A 26,793-nucleotide genomic window follows, 5' to 3' on the forward strand; every position below is an offset into this window, starting at 1 on the left:
CCCTCAGCCACCCATAACAGAGGACAAAGTAGGGGAGTGGACAGAGGGGAGATACCAACTCCTGTTATACGTATCCAGAGCATTGGTTGGGTCAGAGAGGGTAGAGGACTTCGTTTTTTGGGTAGAGGAATTCTTGTCTTTTGTTTCATAACAGTCGCAAATCTTGGACCAATTCCAACAACAAATGAGGCGCCTGTCCCGATGGATGTAATAGGTTGACCTGGGTTTTTTTCAGTTACGGCCTATAAACTCTCCTATCATACTGATTCACTGGAGATGTCAAGTCCTTTTGGCAGAGTATCTAAAACCTTCATAATAGATGAAGGAGATAAAGAGTTGTTTTTGGTTTCCTACTTTCATGGAGGTACCAATAGGGTATTGTGCCTTATTTTTTTTTTTTCATTCTTTCTTTTCTGAAGTTCCCCGGTTACGCGGATATATGTTTATAGCATTTAGAAATATGTTATAAGATATCTTCTTATAAAAGAAACTTAATGATGCAGGGGCATCCACATTTTGTAAAAGGAGGAGAGTGTTGTGGGTTGGGCTATTCAACCGTTTAGACCGACGTTTAAAATTACAAAGAAGAGTGAGTGAGAGAGATCGAACCACTTTACCACAGAGACGCGGAACGAAGGTGCAGACGAGAGATCCACCTGAGCCTTTAACCCGGTATTACTTATAGTCAGGGCTGCATTTTATAGAACCTAAAACCAAGTCGTAAATATTTACTGTCTCGTAAAATAATCTTTAATGAACATAATTGACATAAAACCATTTGTTTACAAATATTTCATTTCCCATAATTATATTTTCCAGCCATAAGAATAAATTATTGAATAGTCTAAGATTAATTAACTCATAGAGTTGACCAACTAAGTTGTAATTAAGGGCTCTTTTAATTTCTCTATATTTAAGGTAGCTCGCGGGTTTACCTGCTTGTGAGAAAACCTACCTTGAAAATTTGCCCACGTGATCCATAGGTTTCAGAGTTTTATTTCTAAAATTTATTTGAGATTCGTCTGCGCGGTAATAATGTTATCGTGTTTCAAACACAGTGTCATTGATAAAATCAAGCAACGCCATTTCAATGAAATATATAGTAAAATGCACACCTTACTCGAGAAACGCATTACAAAACCATACTCCAAACTTTTAAACGATTCAGACGAAATTAATTATACTCAACACATCAACAGAGGAGATAATTATGAATCGATTCATAAAAAATAATCAGTATGTGTTCTCGGCCAATTTTTTGCAAAACAACTTTAAAGATTTAAAAGATTTTTCAAAACCTTATATTTTTATTACGACGTTAGCCCGACGTCATCATTTCCTTACGTCTGAGAACCCAAAAATTGAAATGCATTTATTGACAAGACTAGCTGATTAACACATTTTAGAACTTGTAAATACTTATTAGACATTATTGTGAATGTTATCAAATGCACAAATGCAATTAATGTAAGGCTGTAAAGATACAGAAAATTACTATTATTTTTATGAAATTCTGAGTCAATCAATGCCAAAACAAAAATGCCAGGCAACTACTGACATAATAAGTTTGTAATCGTATAAGCCAAAAGAATTTTGAAAAAATTGATCGGTAGTTAAAATTACGGAAGTCATAATTGTAAAAAAAAAAAAAAAAAAAAAAACCCGATTTTAATGCATACGGTTCAATTAATTTACATGTCTATTTTAAAACATGATTTTAAATGGAAGAGTTCCTAAGCACACTCTTACTTTATAGAACAAAATGTGACAAAGCATGTGACATCTTTAAATTTTCAGCACTTGATATTATAAACGTTTGCTAATAAACAGTAATAAACTGCATTTAAGCTTTTTGAAATATTTCCTTTTAAGCTTCTAAATATCTCATTTGTCATTTTACTATGATGGTCGACTCTTTAGGTCGATTCCTATTGTGACGTCAGCAAACCCGCGAGCTACGTTAATACTAATTCTGTTTCTGATAAATTTGTAAATATTTTGTTGCCGTCACTCTTAGAAATGTTCTATCAAAGTTTCACACAAAACAAAGAGTCATCAAAATTACTATAAAGATTCGGAGTTGTATATTCAAACACTTATTATACCATTAAATTTTATTTATTGTGCTTGTTTTGATCCAGCATGTAATTTTTGAGCTTGTAATATTTTTTCTAGTATGTTTATTGTGCACGTTCGATGTGTTTGACGTCGGGAAATCTATTTTAATCTGCTTTTCACAAGAGCATTCACTAAACAAATCATTATTTTTTATTAAATTCAAATTAAGGGATGTTTAATTTATTTTAAAAATCTGTTGAATGAATTAATAAATACGTAAAATATTGAGCGAAGGTCATAAGGATTTCAAACAGAGCCCAGTCATGCAAAATTTATTCTTTAAAAAGATAACAAGCAGCAGCACTTTTCAGAATCTACTGGATAGGTAGAATCTATTTATCATTAAAAAAAAATTAATTTAAATTAGAGTATGCCCTTGCGATATCAAAATTCGTTCATGACCTTATTCAGGAGAACATATCACGTGACGTCAATTCTGGGGACCACACCAAGTGTTATACAAAGTGTCATTTACTATGCTGTTTCATTTAATATCAAATTTATTTCATAATAAAATAACTTACACATATATTTTGGTAAAAAATGCATCATTTAATGAACGTTTAAATCCGTTGATATTTTCATAGTACACCTAAACAGTACTGCGATTGTTTTAGAATTTTTTGTCTCGGGGGAAGGGGTATCCTAAGTAACATGGATCAAAAGTATTTATTAACCTGGAGGGGAAGACGTAGTTTAGACCTCTGTCCTCTTAAAAGGACGTGGACACGATTTGAGTTCAAAATTTTCATTTATTTTCTTTACCTTCCACTTTTTACATCTAGAATGGTTAATATGAGTATTTTTCATTTTTCATCTAAATTTGAAAGTCAAATATCGAGTTATAAGCAAGATGCAGATTTCGACTTTCTTTGTTATGTAACAGAGATAAATTTAAATCAAACTAGCTCTTCTTTTTTGTTGATACATGTGATATCATTTATGAACACATTGAGCCAGTTTATCTCGTTTTGCACGATTCCTTGTGTGGAAAAAATGGTTATGCTTTACTTTGCATTATTTATAAACAAAAAAAAGACTCAAGGTTTGCTGAAATAAGTGTGACTTTTCACCTCAGTATCTCGTTAACCTCTGTATCTCGCTTGTTACTTGACTTTAATTCATTCAAAATGCACAATTAAGCCATTTTCAACATAACATACCACAAGCTTATCTTTTAAACAGATTGGTGAGCTAGCGCTGTAGCCATCATAAAACACAGAAGCAGATTTCTAAAACATTGGTTTATATTTCTAAATCGATTAATTAAATAGGAAGGCAGTGTGGTGTACTGGAATTGTACTGGAGTGGGGTATCAATTTAGAACTGTGAATCTATAGGCATGGCATAGCTCATTGACTGTGCCTTAATCAGTATGTATCTACTGTAATTTCAATTTCCAAGTGAAAATTTTCAAGAACCATTGGTACTGTTTAGTAGCAATCGTGTCTTCTCGGGCCTTTCCGTCAAGCTCAGGAAACATATCCGAAGTCGTTTTCCGAGCTTGAAGAAATTTAAGATAAAGCTAGCTATTCATTATAATATTGTAACTTTTTGACATGATATGTGAAAATGATAAAACGAAATTCAAATGGTACAGTTTATCTACAGTAGTACAGTATTCCCAGAATCCCCTACTATGGAGTCGAGCATGCGTATTCCAGTGAAAAAGACTAACGTAGTTGCTAGCGCAAATTTTATCTCAAATTGTGTCCAGGTCCTTTTAAACTATAGAAGAAAAGGTACAGAATACCCTAATTAATATTTTAAAAAGAAATTCAACTGATGGGGGAAAATGATTATAAAGAACAAAGTAGGAATAGCGTTATCTGTTATCTGTTGTATAGTGACACGTGTATTTATTTTCTTAAAGTATATTTGAATTAACGAAAAAATTGTCAACCAACAAGGAAGTCTTTCCAACATTTACACCAAAAACGCTTCAAGTAAATTATACCTTAAATTTAACGTCCGGATATCTGCTTTTACTGACACATTCTGTGATCGTAATTTTTTCTTTCCCTTTTCCGTATGTTTTTAAAAGGAATAAGAAGAAAATAAAGTTTTACATTTTCTTTTACATATTGAGGAAAGTTCAAAATATTTCGCAATATATAAGTATTTATAAATGTATATTGATTATTGTCCATATTATGGCTGATAAAAACTTTAAACTTTATTAAATTGATAGAATTTAAAGATATTCAACCAAAGTTTTGGACGCAATTGGAAAGCCATACAAAAAAGATGATATTTGATGGTACTTGTATTATTGCTTTTGTCAAATGAAGAGAAGTTTGTACATGTATATCGAATACTTCCACAACATTTTATAGGGAAAGAGTAAGAGACAACTAGGGCCAAATCGCTCACCTGAGCATCAAAGCGTTCAAAGGATATTGTGCAATATGGCCCCTCGATAGAATAAAAAAATACCGTAAAGTATCTAAGTTTTACACACTTTTGCATACACTTAGTCTTTGTACCTTTATCAAAAACCATTTTTACCGACAATAAGGTCATATGCAAGATATTGAACTAAATTTTTGGTAGAGGTTCACTGTTAACTTTCAGTTCCTCCCTCCCCACCCCGGACCAATTTATAAAGCGATCAAAATATATGAGAGATATAGGTACATTTTCTGCCTCAACTGCTTACAATTTTTTTTTATAAAATACAATTATTGTATTTTATAAAAAAAATGTATATGTGAAAGAAAAAAAAATTGTGCCTCAATGCGCTCAATTCTCAAATTAAAAACATTCAAAATTTTCATTGGTCTTCTCCATTATAAATGATTAACGTTCACCTGGCGTGAATTCATTTCGTATGACGTTACATAACCTTACTCACTTGACTTATGAATAAACTTTACTGGAAAATGTTGTCACAAGATATGTTAAAGAGCTAAAATTCTAATCAATGTATTGACAGGCTTACTTGTACTTAATGCCCATCCATTATTTTAATTTTTATTAAACAGAACAAATGGCACCTATCATTTTCATTAACAACAACAAACAAAGATGGTTTCCTGCTGCATTATTTTATTAAGAACAATAATAATGTTTTTATCCTAATAATTATTTTGTATCAGAACATTAAAAACTGTTTAAAAGACGTTGTTTTTATTTACTCGTCTCTTTCGCAGTTTTGCTCATTTTTCGTGCTGCATCATTTTGCCTCTCCGTCCATATGTCTGTAAATGTTTTACCACCTTTTTTTTACTATCTGGTTAATGAAATATTTTTAAATAAAGGTTTTATTTGCTCTTTTATCTACCATAAAGTGTAAGAGATATAACAATAATGTTTGCCTTAATTCATATTGAATCTTGCAAATACTTCAGAATCTACTTGCTGCAAATGAATAGAAAGCTGTTGTTGTCATTGTGATCTTTCTGTCCGGGTATTGTTCTACATTGTTCCTCATGTCATATCAGACATTAAACATTCGAGATACAAGAATGTTCATCCAAGATTCAATTTCATCAAGCATCTTTTCCATTTTGTGAAATTGTGTAGGACAAATCAACTGTGTATTAATAAAAAAGAAATATTTTTATTTTAACTTTCTTTATTTCAATTTCTCTTTGGTTCAATATTTAAAGAAGGAAAAATGTCCCAGAAATTTGCTGATCTTGTATAATCATCCATATAGAAATTGAGTGGCTGATGAGTTAGCAGTGATCAAAAACACATCATTTATGTCATTTTTATTTGACGCTTTTTATATATTTTTTCATTGCTGAAAAGTTTTCATCTTAATGATGTTTAGTTAGTATTGTGACAATGGTTTGTTAACTTAAATATTTCCCAATTTATTAAGATTCAAAATCAAAATTTATAAAAGAGTTTCTAAAGAACCTTTCTAAACTTTTTAAAAAAATTATGTATAATTATTTAGAACATATTTCTGTACAAAGAAATCTTTTCTATTGGCTTGATTAGAATATTTCATTGGTTTATCAACAAGAGGAGCATTAACAAGAAGCCAGTTATTTCAATTTTTCCTTCATTTTTATGAAGTGACCCCTGTTTATTTCCAATGTTTTCCCTATTTCTTTCATTTTGATTACGTAAAGTATATGTTTCCCCAATTTTTTCAGTTTGAATTCTTGAAATATATGTCTGCCTATTTCTTTCATTTTGATCTGTCTTTCCAATTATTTTATTTTCATCAATACGTTCGATGTTACTATCTTCAACTAAAGAAGTTCCAAAGCACCCAAGTGGAATTTGTTTTGAATAAATTTTATGAAGGTTCAGGGAAATGCGAGCGCATCCTGCAAGGTTCTTTTCATTAAAAGTCATGTTGTAAAACTCCAGACAAAGTTTTCCAAACTTCTTTAAAAGTGACGTAGTTGGGCAGATGGGTGGTGGGTTTCTAACTGTAATGTTAACAATGGAAATCAAAATCGTACACAGGCTGTGGTCATTTTAAGGCTAGATTAATCACCCTTAGAAAAAAAGATATATAAAAAGTCATATTTTGAATTAAAGCAATAGAATTTTTTAAAATTAATAATAGTTAATAGCTGCGAAATCATGTGCACAATTAATCCTATTATTACTCCTTAATATCAGTCTTTCAAAGGTTTGCAAACCTATGTTTACTGATACGAATGTTTTTTATGAAAATGATAGGATGTTATTATTATTGATTAAAAAATTGTCATTAATAGCATACCCGAGACTTCTTCGCTGTATATTTCCTGTCCTTGTAGTGAAATATTAACAAAAATTCCTATGTTTTTTGCCAAATACTTCATATTGATGCACGCTGCAAATAATTATTTTTATTATAAGAATGGTCATTTTTCCTTAGTCATTAGAAACATTTTAATAACTCTGTAAAGTAGGAATGCATAAATAATCCTCATTTAAATAAATTTTAAAAAAAATCGACATTGCTTCATATATTCCTTTTGTATAATAGCATAAATATAATAACTTTCATTCTTTAGGCTTTTTTGAAAAAAAAGGATTTTTATGCATGTATTACCAACCCCTTTATCGTTTTAATATAGGAATACTGAGTAAGGCAACATTTCAAAGACATTATCTTTATGTCACAATAACAAAACAGATTTGCATGTATGAAAATCCTACACTGGCATGTCTATCTGTTTGAATACACAATTTGAATTGAATACACAATTTGAAATATCATTAGTTTACATTTACAGGGGTACCAATATATATTTATGTAAGAATGACTAACAAAACCTTGTACTGACCTTCCAGGGAACCAGGCACAAAATCCCAACCAACATTAACGCAACATTGACAGGACGTCCCTTTACAGTTAAAACTGCCTTCAAGTTGAACAAAATTTTCCAACTCGGCATCATTCATTTGAGGAAAGTCTGTCAACAAAAAAAGTGAAAATTCTTCGCGAATACAAAACTGTCCCCTTGAATCAATAAATATGCAAGTCAAAATTTATAACATCCCACTTTTATTTTCTTCTTATATAGACAATTTATCTTCAGTTTTTAAGTATTGCCAATATCGACTGCTGTTTAAAATACTTAACTGTTCATGTATAAAAATTGTAGTCGAGTAAAATATTACTCGACCATGACCTTATTTGTTCACAAGCGTGGACCGTGTGTTCGATATGTTTTTCAAAACAACTTGATTCAATAGATTCCTTGCCTTTAGCTACTCATAAAAACATAAAAGTGACATAATTGTGTAAAATGCGGCGAACGTCCGCCCAAGAACCTTCAAAGTCACTTTGCGTGGTCCAAAAAGAGCGCGGTCCACGAAAGTTTTGTTGTTTTTTTTTCATCATATTTGCTTTATTTAATTTTGACCTTTAAAAATGATGTCCTAAACAATAAAGGTATAGATTCATAATGTTCATCACAGTTCGCCGTATTTTTTTAACACACACCTAGTACTCATTCTGTGGCTTGACCTGAAAGCCATAGCAACCGGAAGTGTTAAGGACATACCGTAAAGTCCAAAATGTCATGTAACGACACTTCGACATGGCTGCTACATTAGGGTTACTCACCTATCTGATAGACACCGTACAGCACTTGCAAATGCACGGCACATTTTAGAACACAATAATTTAATTGTATACATATTATATATGTATTGGTTGTAACGCGCTTTCTGATTGGATAAAAAAATTATTTTATTTTGTATAAAGAATGTTGCCTACGTCATAGTAAGACTAACGTCAAAAACGTATCAATATGCCTGACGTTACGTTTGAATTTTGTACAATTTTACGTCATTTTAAAGGTCAAATGACCATTTTTATTTACAATGAAGAGTAAAAAAATTAAATTATAAGCAATGAATTCAATATTAATTAGTTTTATACGATATAAAATGGTTTGAAACAGTTTACGATTTTTTATGAACCGCTTCGCGGTTTATAAAGCGTAAACATTACAGAAATAGATTTGCATTACCTGTTCTGGCACTGCCTGCCTGCAACAAGCTCCAGAAAGTAATCATACCAACAAGGTGGAACATGGCAACCATCTTTATTGTTGTCTCCTTGTTTTCAGAAAGGCAAAAATCCGGAGAGGAAAAGGGTTTTATTCTTAGTTTACTTCCTTCCTTGTGTTTTTGCTACAAAATGTCCAATAAAAATAAAATGATTTTAATAGTAATATTAAACTGGGTTTTGTGCGTTTTAGATGCAGGTTGATAGAAATCTAGGATTTATATATGTTGAATTTTATTTCATTCTTTCTTTTTTCTTTTTATAACTTTGATGTTACAGTGGTACGGGGTATACCTAGGTCCTGATTCACTCGGCTCGAAGGTCACCGTGAATCCTGTTAAGTTGAAATTTACAGTTGTAATTGTTCTATCGTGCTTAGAAATGGGTACCCAAAGATAAAACAAGGATATATTATGTTGATACTTCGTCAATTCCTAGGATGTTGATGCTTTACTTTGTAATACTAACATTATTCACTGTAAAACCTCTACATAAGATTCACAATTAGATATTCTGTTTGGTCGGATCTTTATTTCTAATTTCAAATTTAAACTTAAACAGTTTACAACATGAAGCAAAGAGTTGCGTCAGTGACACATCTTAAGCATTATTATATGATTCTCGCGGCGAATGTAATCTAATGTTACGCACTTATAAATATTTTTCTTGCTAATTAAAAGTTTCAAAAAAGTAACTAACAAAAAATACATGTTTTTTTGTTTTTTTTTTAATTTTCCATAATTTATTGCAAATTTCAACAGAAATACAATATCAAATATAGCTTAAACATTAGTATTACACAAGATATAATGTATATATACAATATTTTCCACAAAGACAAGAGACAAGGGATTCACACACATAGTCCAGTCCTTTGAACCCCTTGTCTTCCAACTGGAGGACTGCAATCCCCAGAATGTGGAATAAAAATTGATGAATGCATAAAGTTACATGATATAATTAATTAAAGTAAAGTACATATCATCAGAACATGTAATACTTCCAGCTTTTTTAAGAACACAATTTTCCACAATTAAGTTATTTTTCACAAAATATTTTAAATTTTCTTTTGACATTCTTTCTTAATTTATTCTACAAGACATTTTGTATTTATAAATTAAAAAGCAGATAAATGACAAAATATTATTCAACCTTCTAGTTTTGACATTATTTTCATAATGGAACCCTAATACTATTATCTTCCATGATATTCCAAAATTAAAGAAATTTCCCACCTCTTGCCATATATGTTTTACTAATTTACAACTAAATAAAAGATGTTCACAGTCTTCGACTGTTTGACAACATTCACATTCGGCTGATACATCCTTGTTCCACTTACTAACACTTAAATTATTGTTAAGTACACTGTTTAATAACTTATAATTGAATTCAGCAACTTTCTTATCATACATGCATTTTATTTTTTGATTATATATATTTTTCCAAATAATTCCAGCCGACATACCAAACAATTTGTTCCATCTGTTTTCATATACAGATCTCTTAAATTTCATATTCACAAAAATAGAATAATAAAAGTTACTCTTTAAACATTCTATATTTCTTCTAAGGCCATCTTTAAAGATAAACCTAGTATTTTGTTGTATATTAATGTATTTTGCATAAGAACAATCAAATATTTCTATGTAATTCTTAAAACACGTTCTAAGCATAATATACTCACAAAAAATATTATTTTTCTTTTTCATGATGCTAGAAAAATAATTTATGTCATACAATTTCCCATCTGCATCAAAAATATCTTTCACATATAAAATACCACTTTTGATCCAATTTTCAAAGCACAATGGTTTTGATTTGTAAGTAAAAAGATTATTATTCCAGATAAATTCTGTTAAGAATTCATCTCTCTTCAGATGATTTACTTGTCTCAATTTTTTACATTTGTTTAGAGCAATAAAAACTTCAACATAAAAGTGTGGAAGTTTTGTCATTATAAAAAAGTCTGATTTACTATGTTTACAATCACTTGTTTTTAACACATCATAGATTGAGAGATTTGTTTTATCAAGAATATCAGACAGGGTTCTGAATGTAATGCTTCTGTCGTCTAAAATTCGTGAAATCCAAGATGCCTTAGCAGCTAGAAATTTACTCTCTATATCTACAATCCCAATACCCCCTTCTTCAATTTCGCCAATAAGGGTGTTTCTTTTAATTCTATCTTTTTTCTTCCACAAAAAATTGAAAATGAGTTTTGTCACATCTTTAAAAAATCCAGTATCTAGGTTAGATAATATAAAGGCATTATATACAAGTTTTGATATTGCTAATGTGTTAACAACTGTGCATTTACCAAATATTGTTAAATTTCTTCTTTTCCAAACGCTTAGAATTCGTTCTAACTTTTCTAATTTGCTGGTCCAATTTTTTTTATAGCATTCTTTATAGTTATGACCAAGATATATTCCTAAAGACTTAACACAATTTTTATTAATTTTAACTCCATGTATTGAATTATCATTCGAATATATTTCAATAAAAGACCCTGTTAAAAGACATTCTGTTTTTCCTAACTTTAATTTCGGTCCAGCCATTTTACTGAAATCATTAATTATTTCTATTGCATTTTTAAGATAATTTGTATCTTTCAACATATTTGTGCAGTCGTCAGCGTGTTGAACTATTTTAATTATCTTACCACTATTTTCATTAAATGTCAGACCATTTATATTTTCACATTTTCTAATCTGAACAGCTAATATTTCAATAACAATTACAAACAAAAGTGCTGACACAGGGCATCCCTGCCGAATGCCTCTTATTCTTTATCTTAAAGATAGGTTCATTGTATAGTGTTTTCATCATTTTAATAAACTGTTCTTCAAAGCAAAATTTTTCTAATGTTTTAAACATAAAATTGTATTCAACGGAATCGAACGCCTTTTCAAAATCTAGAAAAAGTAAGATACCATCTAGTTCGTTCTTCATATAATAATCAAATATATCTAGTATCAAGCGCGCATTTACGCCTATATATCTACCTTTAATGTACGCACTTTGTTCTTGTCCAATTAATCTGTTACACACTTTTTGAAGACGCTTAGCTAATACATGAGCAAATATTTTATAATCAACGTTAGTTAGACTAATTGGTCTGTAATTTTATATATTTTCCTTTTCCCCTTTTTGTAAATTAAAGACATAATTGCGCTTCTTTGAGAAAAAGGCAGCATACCTTGCTCAATGCTTTTTAGGAGTGATGCGAAAAAAGGTTCTTTTATATCGTTCTAAAATATTTTATAAAATTCCGCGGGTAGACCGTCTTGACCAGGCGATTTATTATTTTTCATAAGTTTTATAACTTCTTTACATTCCCCCAGTTCGGGGAGCTGATCGCATAATTCTCTCTCCGCTTTTGTTATTTTTTCACAATCTATATCATTTAAATAGGTTTTTACTTCTTCTTCAGATGCGTTTTTACTACTATAAAGTGTACTATAAAAATTGTAAATACATTTCATTACATTTTCATTATCACTATAAGTAATATTGTTGTTATCTTTAACCCTATTAATAGTATTATCATATTGTAGTTTTCTTTCAAGACCTAAAAAATAGGAGGTGCTTTTTTCGCCCTTTTCAATCCATATAGCCCTTGATCTAATGTATGCACCTTTGCATTTTTCTTTTTAGTAATCATTTAGTTCTTTTTCGAGCTTTCGTTTGTTTAACATATCTATCTCAGAATGATGTGCTAGTTCTATAGATTGAAGCTGGGCTTCTATGAATTTAATTCGCTTTTTACTCTTCATTGCCTTTTGTTTTGAGTATTGTGAACAATAAGTTTTAATGGTCATTTTGATATGTTCCCATTTTTGTATAAGATCAAGGTTGTTCTGTTCATTTTCGTCTTTTATACGTTTTCTTAATTCGTCACAGAATGTTTTAGCCAAAAGAAGAGATGTATTAAATTTACAATACCCATTACCTCTCAAATTTTCAGTTGTGTTTATATCAAATCTTATTCCAATATGATCACTAAAACGTGTTTCTTCAACATTTGGCGCTCTGCGTAGAAAAATACTATTTAAAGGAAATAACATATTTTTTGTCATAAAAACATAGTCGATCCTGCTCTGAGGAATATTATCGCTATTACACCATGAAGATCCGTTGATATTATCTTTTTCGTCTTTATCCCAACAATCAATTAAGTTAAAATGTTTTAGGGCATTTCTTAGGACACGTATACTTTTGTCATTATTTAGAGAATCTAATTGACAATTAAAGTCACCACACATAATTAGACCATCAGTGTTTAAAGATTTCTGATTTATCCAAGTTAAGAGCTTCTTAAAAAATTATATTCTTTGTTTTTCTTGATTTGGTGCATATATATTAACAATTGTGAAAATCTTATCGTTATAGCGTACATTTATCAATATTCGTCTACCATCTATTGATTGATGGTGGTTTAAAATTTCAATATTTACGTTTTGCTTAAATAGGACAGAAACTCCCCGGCTATAAACAGAATTAGAAAAACAATGAAACTTTTCACCATGTCATCTTGCATTATAAAACGCTTCTTGTTCTTTAACAAAATGTGTTTCTTGTAAACATATCACATCACAATAAGCATCTCGTAGCCAGTCAAATAATATTATACGCTTTTTATATGTATTCAACCCTCTAACATTCAATGAATAGAAAGAAATGTTTTTGTTTTCCATCGAACATTATTAAAGAGTTCCCTATAATTATATACTGGTATACTAGCCACTACTTTCCATCTTTTTTGTTTGTTTTCTTATTCTTCTTCATTTCGCAGAGAAACTTATCTAGTGTTTGTGGGTCTTCGGGTGTGTTTTGACCCCGCCTCGGAACTGACACACTTCTCAATCTCCTCTTGTATTTCTGTGCGACCTTTTTCACAATTTGCCCCAATTTATTTGAGCCAGGCCATTTGTTAGGGTCAGTGTGTTCCGTTGCCTCAGGATCAAGACCAGTTCCCCAGAATGCGTCGTGTGTAGCCTCAGCGAAAATTGAGTTGTTTTCGCACTTTTCAATTCGTTCGCGAAAGGCTTTCACTTGTTCTGCTTTCTCGGAGACGATTTCCTCCATCACTTCTAGTTTCTGGGTATCCCAATCATTTGGGTCCTTTACGGTGCTACCGAATCGTTTTGCTTCAAGCGCATATTTCGCATTCCGGATTTTTTCTGCCACATCCAGACTTCCAGCTCGGAGTGCCTTTGAGAGTTGGTAGGCATGCTCAGAGGATTGATGTTTTTCTCCAAATACTGTAATCTCACAGGCGTAAAAATTGGAGATAGGATCATCTTTTCCGTGAAATGGAATGGCAGTGTTGGTTTCCACATAATGAGGGCAGTCAGCTGATCCAGGATCATGCCCAGGTGTCTGGCACACTCGGCAGCATTTTTCTTTCTTGCAGACACTAGCTTTGTGACCAGAGCCCCTTCTGTTTTTTGTCCATAGTGATAAATTCTACACTTGAGCCCCGCACATGAGACATTCCTCGGAAGTGTGCGATCAGTCGCCAGCGGTGCAATATAAAGAAACCTATTGCCATTTAAGACGCTTGTCATTTTGTGAGTCACTGGGTGTCTAATATTCTCGTATTTGAGTTCACTTTTCATTTCAACTTCAAGACCGTGCAACATTTCTGAAACTGCGCTGTCATCAACAGAAAGCGGCAAACCAGAAATAGTAATTTTCAATACATTATCTTTGGGGTTTTTTGCTCCAGTTGAATATGGGTTTGAGTCATACACCTGTGCTGTGATATTTCTAATTTCAAACCCTTCTTGGAGCAGTGCTGCCCTACTGCCCATGCATTTCAGGTAGACCCTCCATAGATCTCTTTCTAATTGTATGCAGTGAATAGTGTCCCCCACTTTTTCATGTATCGCCTCATACAGTTCAAAGTCAGTTATTTTACTATTTCTGTCAGTCTGAAGTTCTCTATTCTTTATATATACAGGTTTGATCATTGGTTCCATTTTGATTTTCAAAATATTTACAATATATTTACAATCGATGCGAATCTGAACGCTTACCGTACAGTGAGCTGTAATCACTCGACAGGTAACTCAGGTATGTAAACACAACATTGGCATCGACAAAGTCTTTAAATACGAAGAGTCCACCAAAATCCACCAATACACTTAAAAGTCCTTGAATGGAATTTGAGGGTAATGCATATGTACACAAAGAATTAAAGAAAAAAACCACTGGTTTATGTCAAAATACGGAGCAGGTTCAAAACACGTCCGTCTACCCTGCCCGTCACGTGACCATGTTAATTCAACCGGTGAAACAAATTCTCTATAACAAATGACAAAAACAGTTAACAAACTGTCGACAATCTCAAAAATCCATATTGCGAAAAACAAAATCGAAGCAGAGCAACACGGACCTAAAAAAAAAAAAAAGATAGAGGTGGGATCAGGTACCTAGGAGTAGTGAGCATATCCTGTTGACCGGTCGCAACACCCGCAATGTGCTCCTTGTCACAATTGGGCATGTGATAATCGAGGTAAATGTCAAAATCGGGAAAATTTCATAATAGGGAAAAACAAAACGCTGATTGTTTGGTTTGTTTGTGATGGTCAAAATACAAACTTTGAGCAAACACAGACTTCTTTTACATTGGGGTCTGGTGCCTAGGAGGTGTAAGCATTCCCTGCCAACCGGTCGCACCCGCCGTATGCTCATTGTCAAGATCATGAACAACGGAAGAAACCGTATTCTGTGCGTTGTGTAAATAATGGTCTAATAAGTACGAAAAACGTCAGTCAGCATGTGTTTTAACAGTGGCGTCGGAAGTGGGGGGTGGGGGGGGGGAGGGGGGACTGACTTGTACTGTATTGTACTTTCTTACAAGTTTATTGTTTTGACCATAGAACTTGCGTAAAGATGATTTTAATCGAGGTTCTTGATATTCTTGTTACAACAGCTTGTTCGTTAGTAACTTGCCTCTTTAAGAAATTGTTCATATGTAGAGCATGCTCTTGCATGACGAATAATAAAGCTGACAGACATAAACCCCATAAGCAAGTACATGTAATGACGGTATATTGCTATATAAGTAAGGGAAGCTGACGATGAAAAAATTAAAATCGCCACTTTAACATATAGTTTTGTTGTTAGGTAACCGTTTACGTTTTTTTCTAGTAAAATATCCAAATATGAAATATATGTCTCAGAATCCGTGGGATCTTTTTTTTCAAGCTCAGTGTGATATATTGAGTTAACATAAGAGTGACTTATTCAAAGTCTTTTTCTAGTAAAATATCAAAATATGAAACAGAAGTCACAGAATATGTGGTATCCATTTTAAGCTCACTGGGATATACTGATTTAACATAAGAGTGGAAGTAACTGTTGTTAATGGATAAAACATCATCAATATATCTAAATGTCGAGTTGAAGACCACAGCAAGTGTTTTCTTCTTTTCTTGCACAAGCTCGATGTTAACCGTTCTACCGGTCCAAAATGAAAATTTTTAATAACAATTCCCATTTCGGAAGGACGAAAACAGCCAAAGAGCTATGCACCATTAATGGTTTTTTTGCTACTAGGAAGTTTACTTTCGTATATAGTAAAGGGTTTAACAATATTGAAATATTGAGAATGAAATTTGTCCTTTCAAGCTCAGAAGTTGCCATCTGCCTTTGGCAACATTTGCGTTTTAAAGTCCGGCGAAGCACATGATGTCCTCATGTCCTTATTATTAACAATTACAGCCTTTTAAGGAGGTCAATACGTTATTTTGTAGACCTGTTAAAAGTATTCTGGCTTCGCTGGTTTCCGATAGTCTTACACTCAACGCCGCCTTTACTGATTGTCTCTTTGGTTAACAATTTCGAAACTTCGTATATCATTTTTATTCTCGGACAACATCGAAAATCGCCGATACAAAATCGAGGCAGTTTCAAGCTACTGATAAACTTGTGCTGCAGTTGACCAATGAAAATAGGCGTCATATGTTTCAAGTAGGATTCAACAACGATTTTAATTTGTCAATAATAGTTACACCTTAATGTGATATAACCTTTTGAATATATGCTGTACTATTTTCAAATGTTTTCAAAGCTTTTATTTTCACTTATGTCGTTATATAGTTATTCCTGTAACTTTAAATAACCAAGTATGATTATTACCCTATCGTCATAAGTATGATTATTCTTAACGATTTATTTCAGAAAAAATTATTGCCTTACCAGTAGCGCTCCTAAGATTCCCGAGTAAGAAAAATTTGTTAAGTAATATGATTATTTTAGCATATAAATAGTTAATACGTCATCAGAGATCTAGTTGACTGGACAATAAGTATTTTTGCATACCGTGATATTATAGTTAGGATTGGGAGCAATTTTGTGACTTTCACTAAAGTAATATTAAAAATTAGTATTTTACTAATCACTTGAGTAATTGTGTGATTTTAACCATTTCACACTACATAACTTTAACAGTATATATATGTTTAAAAATGGATGGAGATTCTATAAGCCCGCTATTAAAAAGTAATTTGGAAAATGACGTTATTTTGGAGAAAAGTCACGGGACCAAAATAGACTATAGCTATCGAAAACATATGACGACACAGTCCGAGGTTGATATACTCTCATCAAGTTTATAAATTATGTATTGACCGATATCAAAAGGCTATAACTGCTTCATTATAATACATCAAAAATTCATTTTCTACAAGAGCATATTAGTAAAATAGTTGGTTCATATTGTGCAGGCGTTGATTTCGCATTTGTGATGTCATAATGTCGCATATGCCAATACTTGTATTTACTAATGATGAACTATTTTAATATAGTAACGTTTATATGTAAAATACATGGTTACTTCGCGAAATATAAGCGAAATATATGGGCGCGGGTAAGAAAACACAGAGGGCGAGACTTATCGAGCTCTCTTCACGTTTTCTACCTGAGCAGGATAAAAAATCTTATCAGAACTTATAGCACGATCATATGACAGCAATTGAATAATGATATTATATGCTTGCAAAAATAAGATATTATAATAAAACTGTTCATTATCATAAACATATTTTATGCAGTTGTGTATTGAATAATCGTTTAAGATTACTTGAAAACTATATATATATATATATATATATATATATATATATATATATATATATATATATATATATATATATATATATATATACACAATAATTTGTAAATCTGTTTCTATAGTTCATTGCTTTAAATATCATTAAAAAAAATATTATTAGAAATTTTATGTTCTAAGTGAACATGCATGAAAACATTTGACATCAAATTAACAAAAAATGTGGTTTTTAATGACAAATTATTTATTCAAACATAAGTTAAAACAAAGTCATGCTGCAAATATAAACAAACAACAGCGACTTGTCGACATCAATTACAGAAAACTACAGAAAATAGCATGACGTCATATCTAGCTCAAAATATGACGGCTTATCTATCTGTGACGTCATCCAAATTAAACAGCGAAGTAGTCATCATTGACGAGTGTGAGTACTTCGTCAGCGATGTCACTGGTCTTCATGATGTTGACAGTTTTATCAGTGCCCGCGACTGTGGTAGTGGTCCCGTTCACCGTGTAGAGGACCGATTTAATCGGGGTCATTACCTGGAACTCTCCGGTGGGGCCAGCACCGTACGTGACCTTCGTTTCGTCTGTATTAATCTACAGAGTGAAAAATGACGTTCGTGAGCGATGCAGATGTCTTACACTCACCTAACAGTAGAACATGTACAACGTTTCCTTTATTCAATGATTTGTTTTCAGCTAAGATTGACTTTTAAAAAGACGAACGGAAGTCTTGAATTGATAATTAATATCGAATTGACTGCTATGGAAAGTAATTCCCCCAACCGGGGCATATATTGTAGAGAGCACGTACAGTAAAATTTTTAAAAGCAAATGAAAAAACCTTGAAAATACAGACATAAATCCAAAACAAGATAACTTTCAAAAAATCAGCTTCCACGACATTTTCAGTTCCTGAACTGTATTATATAAAAATGTACCTCTGTGACAAGAGGATCAATCGATATAGAGGTCATCAGAGTCAGCATCCTCTCCAGAGACTGGGTCAGGACGGCGATCTCCATGCTGACGTCGGTACCACATACTGAAAACAGGGCGAAATGCACAAAAGCAGAGAGAATAAAAAGTGGGTACATGAACAACGTGTTCAATCATCACATGAGAGACAGAAAGAGAGATAAAAAAGAGAAATTTAAGGTTAAGATATAACAGAGAATGAGACGGACAGACTCAAAGGCGGGGATAGAGAACTAGAAAAATGAAGAGAGAGAGAAAAAGACAGAGTAAGGGACAGAAAAAAAGCGAGCTGATCCCTAGTTACCGGCGTTGAGTACGTCCTCAGAAGAACCAGTGGACATGGTGGTACAGAGGTCACATGACAGAGCCGCGGCCCTCTTACGTCTTCTGATCTTGAAGGTGTCCTTAAACCAATCTGAAAGTCATGAATTGTTTGTATGTACATGTATGTTGATAAACATAGAGAGAGGGACGGAGAGAGAGAGAGAGAGAGAGAGAGAGGGACGGAGAGAGAGAGAGAGAGAACTGACTTCCAACTGTGTTGCTCCATTCCTTTGCTTTAGATCCAATTTCACCTATGGAAATGAAAACACGTTACTATTAGCAGAGAACAAACTTCTTGAAATGTTTATTTCGTAACAAAATGAAATCGAGTAGTCATTCTTTACAACGAAATTTTGTTGATTAATTTCAACAGAAGTACAAAAATGTGCTGATAACATTACCTGTAACTGTTTTCAGACCAGATAAAGCTTTGGCTATACACAAAAAGTAAAGATATATAAATTAAGATGGATTATTTATACATATAATAATTAATCTGATTGACAATGAATCAAAAATATATAATTGTTGACTTTTTAAATTCATATTTATTCTTGCTTCGTACATTGTAAAAATTGAAAATAATTGAACCCCTGGATTCACTTCTCTGACCATAATTTTTTTTCTAATTGTAAAAAAGTCTTATAGAAAAAAAATAATGTGTTATTTAAAGATAAGAAAAGGGAAATAAGATCTAATAGCTTACATGTGCCTTCCTTCAGCTTATCGAGAACAGTTGCTGAAAAGAAAGAAAAACCCTAAGATTAGTATTAGCTATATTAGATTAGTATTATTTATATAAGATTAGTATTATTTATATAAGATTAGTATTATTTAGTATTCAATGCTCGTTTTTGTATGAAAGGAATGATTATGAAATATATTGAAATAATCATAACACAATTAGAAAAATCAGACCAATAAGCTCAGTTTTTAGATTACCACTACATAAATTACATTCTGTGTATATTTCCCCTAATGTGTGCATTGGAAAACTCGTTTGAATATATTTATTATTGCAAGATTATTTGAAACATTAAAACTTACATAACCAATTAAATATTTACTTATGAAAAATAATCGCGAAATCATAAAATTATATAAGTTAATAACAGAGTTTTCTCCATGAAGTTTCTGGCCTTATAGTTGTGTGTTTTTATCCCCAAGCCTTTGCGAAGGGATAGATAACACACAACGAGTTGGATAAAAATCATAATCCATTGCAAATCATGAGAGATTCTTTTTATCACACATTTTACCACAAGTTAAACTTCAATCTTTTGTTTAACCTGAATCTCTCTGTAAACATTATAATTGTGAGCCGCACAACACATTAACTAAAAGACGTCAAAAACTTTACGCATGAAAAAGAAGTTCCTTGAAATTTAACAAACAAACATTTCATTTTCGAACAATTTTTTATGAATTCATGACAAATAAATGAAACAGCATTAAAAGTTTAATATTTACATCTCAGCCCCCTCAACTTAATTGATTATTTACTTCTTCATTTTACATCAATCAACCGCCTAAACCAACGTAATGTTTGATTATGACGTCACGTGGCGTAAGAACACACAGTGGAATATGAAAAATTTATCCCATGAGTGATATCCACCGTATATTGAGATAAAAATGTGATTAAAATATATATATATATTCAATTTGTCTGCACGGTCTAGTGTGTTAAAGGACCGACGACATCCAAACATATGCAATCAATGCTCCTAAAAATGTGTTCATGCTTTAAACATTGGACGTTATACTTACATCCAATGTTCTTCCAGGTGCTTTCAGAGGTGATTTTTTTAACCGTATCTGAAATGACAAGAATGATTTCAGAATAACGGCATATATTCACAGAAAAAGAAAAACAGACAGAGAGAAAGAGAGATGGATAGAGAGATTGTTTACCTTTAAATTTATTAAATTCTGTTACGATTCCAGTTTTCGCTTTATTGATGCCTCCTGAAAAAAAGGCCGTATTAATGACGAAGCATTTATAATTATGTAATTCTAAATGTATGACGTATTTCAAAATTAACAGCCTCGCTGTGATTTTTTATGATACCTATGTTGATAATTAAGATAATTTATCATTTTAATTATGTAAGTCATACCTTCTATCTTATTAAAACCTGGAGCCAACTTTTGTACTGCAAAACAAAAAAATAAATGAATTACGCAGAAATTCAATTTGTCCAAAAACGAAAACTTCAGATGGAAATAATTTTTTTTCAATTCCTGATATGACGTAGAAATGTCTGTATAAAGTTTCACAGCTACATTACTTTATCATTTGGCGCATTGTGGATTTACGTAGAAATAATAAAAGAATAAGGAACAGTTTCTTTCAATATTTGCCCTAAAATCCAAAATTTGTTCAAATATCCCAAAAACGTACATATACCTCTAGGGAACATATATCTTCTGCTCAGTTTTATGAAAATTACGGGAAAATGCATGGTTTATGACGTCACAATCAACCTTGTGAAAGTCTAATCATGTAACTATTTATAGATTCTTAATTTATGAGTATTCTTGTGTAAATAAACGTTACATTTCAATTGTTTTTGATTTTTTTAAATTCACTAAAATATGACTGAAATTGTACCATGCTCTTTAAATCAATAAACTGTTAAGAGTGCTTATGATTTCTGTTTTAAAAATTGATGGACCAAATCTTCTTTCATTTTCCTCAACTTCATGCATAGTTTTTATTACTTGAAAATTATAATGTTATTACATGTATCCACATTTAACAATTTTACCCCAATATTCCACAAAATTACACCTCTTTAACCTGAGCAACAATAGCCATAACTCAGATTGAATGAGTATAACGATATCAAATTCAATATATCTCGACAATTTAGCACAGTAGATCTAAATGTAACATGAAAAGTTAAAATGTCTGCGATTTTTAATCCACATACATGTATTACCAAACCCCTTTCGTTGTTGGTTTTTCCTTATTCCTATATTAAACCCATCCCCTTTGGTGACACTTTTTTCCAGAAAACCATGTTCAACTCCAATCTGCACAATCTGAACTTTCACATTAGTTTTACCTTTTCTTTGGCTAAATGCTTTTTCAGAGGTTTATATCTTTTTATTTTAACACCCCCCCCCCCCCCATTGTTGCCCCATCATACCCAGGAATTCATGATTTGAACAAACTTAAATCTTCACAACCAGAGGATGCTTTTACACAAATTTGTGCTTTTCTGTCCCAATGGTTTTTGAGAAGAAGTTTTTCAAAGATTTTCTCTACATTCCAAAGTAAAAATTCATCCCCCATTGTGGTCTCTACCTAGCCCCGGGGACCATGATTTGCCCAAACTTGAATTTACACTACTTGAGGATGATTCACAACAAATTTGAGATTTTCTTGCCCAAACGTTTTTGAGAAGGCTTTCAAAGACTCTCTCTATATATTCAAATGTATTTAAGTGTATTCTCTATATAAAATCGATGTGAAACTTGACCCCCCCCCCCCCCCTCCCAGTAGCCCACCCTACCTACCGGGACTTTGAATTGAAGAAACTTAAACCTACACTACTTGGGGATGGCTTTTTTCGGCAAAATATTTTTGAGAAGGAGATTTTTGAAAAACACCAAGCAAATTCAATAATTATAATTTATCTCATCTTTTGAAAGACATGGACCTTCGTTTTCACAAACTTGAACTGCCTTCACCTAGTGATGCTTTGTGCAGAGTTTGGTTGAAATCGGCAGAAAAAAAGATGACAATGTAATAAGTTTACAACGAAAACAACAACGACAACAACAAGGACTACGACAGACAACGGAAAAATCTCAATTGAGGTGAGCTAAAAAAAAAACTGCGCGAAGGCATGCGCACTCGAATCAAACTCGACCTCGTTTTGGAGAAAGACGAGAGAGAATGAGAGAGAGAAAGAGAGTAAGAGATTTCATTTACATATGGCTTCCATGGCTTGGGTCGCTGCGTCTCCTCCTCCTCCGCTGCCCTGACTGTAAAAAATAAAAAAAATAAAAAGCTACGTCCAATGTGTAAATATTTTAACATTATTTAAGTTAAGCATCATAGAGACAATCTCTATATTTAGTCTTAAAGAGGCGTGGTCACATTCTATTGTTTTGTTTTTATTATTTACAATGGTTTAAGGATGCATTTCTATTCATCAAATGAAATTTGCGAGTCAGTCGTAGAGTTATAATCAAGACACAGAGCTCACAATTCTTTGCCATATAAACGAGGCTCGTGTCCTGTTTTTGTTTAACGTTAAATATCTGCTCAAACCTTATCACTACCTCTTTCTCTTTTACTTGACTATCTATCTGTTTCTACATCTATATCAATTTGTGTGTTATTGTCTGTTTCTCTCTCTCTCTCTCTCTCTCTCTCTCTCTCTCTCCTCTCTCTCTCACCAGTTATTCCCGCAGTAGGTGATGGCAGCATTGACTGAGTTGTTACACTGGTTGACCAGCGCTGTCACCCGGTCGCTTACGTCGGCCATGCTGGTGTTTACTAAGACCGCTAGGTCTGTTCTCACTTCCATGTCCACTTCTGTATAACGTACCAAAGAACAGGGGTGAATAAGACGGTTACATTGCCCAATGATTTGATCGTACTATACAACTTTTTAAAGTTAGGACTAAAATTTTATTCATCAGCTTATTACACGAGTTCTGATTTATTGTCTCTTTAAAGACTTGATGACAACTTCCAATTTTTTAAAACATGAAAAAGATATTTAATTGCATATGACTTTAGGTAGAGGCTGAAGTAAATAGGCTAAATATCTTTTAAATAATGGATAATTTCTATTTTACCCGCTGTTCTGCTGGCATCAATTTTGGCTGCCTGGCTGATTCCGAAAAGTAACGCGATCAGATAAAGCTTCAACATATTGTTTGGTGTAGCACTGAATAAAATACCAAATATACTTGTAGGATGTATACACAATACATAGTAGTATATAAATAAATAGTGCCTGTTTGGGGTGGGGGTAACACTTAAAAATGACACTCTAAGAAAAAACATTGTCAACCGACGCAAAGCAAAGGTTGACAGTGGTTTTCGAGGGGTGTCAATTTCAACTGTTACCCACCCAAACAGGTATTATTTGTTGATAAATTATACTGAATATCAATTTTAAAGAAAACTTTACTGCTTTTAAAAAGGAATGACGTAAATTATGCAGCGAACCTTACGCGCATAAAACAATTTATTGTGTTACCCGTTGCAAAGTGTTTTGCAAACGCTGAGGGTAATAAAACAGATAAAAAACTGCGTCTAAACCAATCAGATTTCAGTATTCAACATGAAAGTATAATAATAAGATATGTATCAGTGTGGTATACAACGCTAAAAGAGTTCAATAGTGTTAAACGCAGGTAAAAAACGTGTAGGACATATACATTGTATATATTACATACATCTAATTATCACACAGAGCTTTGTCGTAATTATTCTAAGACACGGTCTTACACAATATTCAAACCTTGTAATGTTGGTTTATATAGTTAAGCGAATAACATCAGTCTAAGCACCTGCGCGATATGGAGTCTGTAATTTGTATGTAATAGATGTACATGTAGTATGAAGCGAAATCAGATAGAGAGTTAGGTCATGTCAGAGAGCCACAAGAGAGTCAAACCTGTACTGTGTGATGTATTTATAGAAAAGGAGTAAACTTAGCGCATGTACGATTACGACACATACTAGTAAACACTGTACATGTATACAACAGAGAGGAGTAAAGTAAATATAGTCAATTAAAGGAAAAGTATATATCTGCTATGTCTTACTTTGAAATGAAACATTGCATTAGTAAAAAGCAACCAAAGAAAAGCAACATGCATTTCACTTACCTTTTCAAAAGACACGAATGATTTGAAATTTTGGTAGGAACACATCGGTATATATAGTTTTTCAATGCAAATGATGAAGGAGTGAACGGCCGATTGTAGGTCACCGTAAACAGGTAATTCTTCACGGGCTGTCTACCGTAGGAAAAATCGTGACAAATATGTTATTTTATTTTTTTAACATATGGTGAAACCAAAGGCTAAATAAGAGTCAATAATTTGCAAAGAATCTAGGATGATCGTTTGACCCTACGGTCAATTACTACCGCTGTCGTACAGGTGAACTAACCACAGGTTACCGAAGCTAATGAGAGTAATGAAAATTAATTTCATATCTAGTAGATACCACCTTAGGTCAGAAGGCTGTATGTGGGGAACTAAGGTAAAACAGTACTACACTGTAGTATTCAAATCATTAATAAAAAACAACAAATTAAACATTAAAACTGTCTCATTTAATTGTGTGTCTGCAGAATCAATAAATAACCTGGTATTAAGTGAATATTTGATTTACTTGAAGAACGTTGTATATCCTTAGTTTTTCGTCCCGTTAAAGGTACACAATGTTTTACTTTAGTCTAAAAATTCCAATCTGTTATTGTGGTGTATGGTTTTATGCCTCAATTTAAATTAATATCCAGGTCGAACTTGTGAATCCAGAATATTCTGAAACACAAGTATATCGTAGGTACAAACGTATATTATAGATGAATTCCATTTAATCATAACTCTTTCGAATAAAATTTGGGAACTTTTACTTTAGATCTCTGCTAGGCATACCCTTTGTTCATGGTCTTGTGGGTTCATGACGTCAGAAAAACAATACATACAGACGCGAGCAGCGTATGAGTTTGTGTTCTGATTTCAGGGTTCTTTTAGACAGATGCTTAACGCAATGAAACTTTAAATTTTCCTATACGCCTACAAATACTTAGGGTACATGAATCCAAACATGGCTGCAATCATTACACGTGCGTGATTACGTGGGTCTTTTTCAATTCTGAATATTTTTTTTTTTAAATCGCAATTGATATGATACATTTCAGTAGTGTTTTACATGTGTAGATTAATTCAACGATTCATTAAAATTATATGTACTGTTTATTTAAATGTATGAAATATCTCAACAAACAACCATTTACAATTCTTGATCAGAAATTTATCTTTTTTAAAAGTTAACACTGTGACTATTGAATAACGAATTTTTATTTTCTTTCATTTCATAGATCATCAGAAATTCTAAGTTATTACAGAGACTATTGAATAACTAATTTAATTTTCATTCATTTCATAGATTATCAAAAGCACTTTTTCTCATCTTAGGGGAGAGTAACAATATTAACGGTAACATTTCTATAGACAATAGATTGTTCAACTGACAGTAAGAATGATTTTAAACTTCATTGTAAATAACTTAAAATCTGTCAACAAGTTTGAATTTTATTGTAAAGTTTTGGATGTGCAAGTTTTAAGTTCATCTGTTGCAATGTTTTTTTCTTCAATTTGCTGCTACTTCGCACCGTAATGTGACGTCAAGATAAGTTATCCACAACATTGTGTCTTGTTTGTTACTGTACGAACATGTCACCCATATAAGTTTGACCTATATTTAGTCATCCTTTTATTTAAAATTTAAGTTACAATGTATTACATGTTCAATACCTGTTAACAGTGTATATGGTTTAATATATAGCTACAAGTACTAATGTATCATAAATTTGCATTTGTTAAAAATTGATCAAAACTCTCTGCAAGCGGTTGGTGATAATGATCGATAATATAGCTCATTTTTCAAAATTCATACATTAAACTTCACTTTTATTTGCTTTGCTAAATGATGTGTTGATGACACGGCCCTCGGCGAGACTAGCTATCCTGATTTACCGAGGCCCTATTAATGACAACACCTGTTGATTGTTTTGTGTTAGTTTTTCTTTCAAGTTTATCTCTATCTTAT

At 32.3% G+C, this 26,793-nt stretch overlaps 2 protein-coding genes and 1 pseudogene across 2 annotated transcripts; all 3 read right to left on the reverse strand.

Annotated features, from left to right (window-relative positions):
• Nucleotides 1-5,252: 5,252 nt before the first annotated feature.
• On the reverse strand, nt 5,253-8,651 carry LOC128164089 (uncharacterized). Its single transcript, XM_052827819.1, has 4 exons — nt 8,553-8,651; nt 7,359-7,487; nt 6,809-6,901; nt 5,253-6,509 (listed from the first exon to the last, which is right to left on the reverse strand). The coding sequence occupies exons 1-4, from the start codon at nt 8,623-8,625 to the stop codon at nt 6,076-6,078; spliced, it is 729 nt and encodes a 242-aa protein (XP_052683779.1). The 5' UTR covers nt 8,626-8,651; the 3' UTR covers nt 5,253-6,075.
• Nucleotides 8,652-12,772: 4,121 nt separating this feature from the next.
• Nucleotides 12,773-14,196, reverse strand: LOC128164050 (riboflavin biosynthesis protein VVA0006-like; annotated as a pseudogene).
• A 3,703-nt stretch (nt 14,197-17,899) lies between these two features.
• Nucleotides 17,900-24,858, reverse strand: LOC128163577 (uncharacterized). Its single transcript, XM_052827202.1, has 13 exons — nt 24,840-24,858; nt 23,799-23,890; nt 23,394-23,532; nt 22,924-22,976; nt 21,101-21,136; nt 20,895-20,948; nt 20,751-20,798; nt 19,687-19,719; nt 19,382-19,414; nt 19,187-19,231; nt 18,961-19,071; nt 18,620-18,723; nt 17,900-18,275 (listed from the first exon to the last, which is right to left on the reverse strand). The coding sequence occupies exons 2-13, from the start codon at nt 23,872-23,874 to the stop codon at nt 18,069-18,071; spliced, it is 939 nt and encodes a 312-aa protein (XP_052683162.1). The 5' UTR covers nt 23,875-23,890; nt 24,840-24,858; the 3' UTR covers nt 17,900-18,068.
• Nucleotides 24,859-26,793: the final 1,935 nt, after the last annotated feature.

Source organism: Crassostrea angulata, chromosome 9 (assembly GCF_025612915.1).
Source record: "Crassostrea angulata isolate pt1a10 chromosome 9, ASM2561291v2, whole genome shotgun sequence".
NCBI lineage: Eukaryota > Metazoa > Mollusca > Bivalvia > Ostreida > Ostreidae > Magallana > Magallana angulata.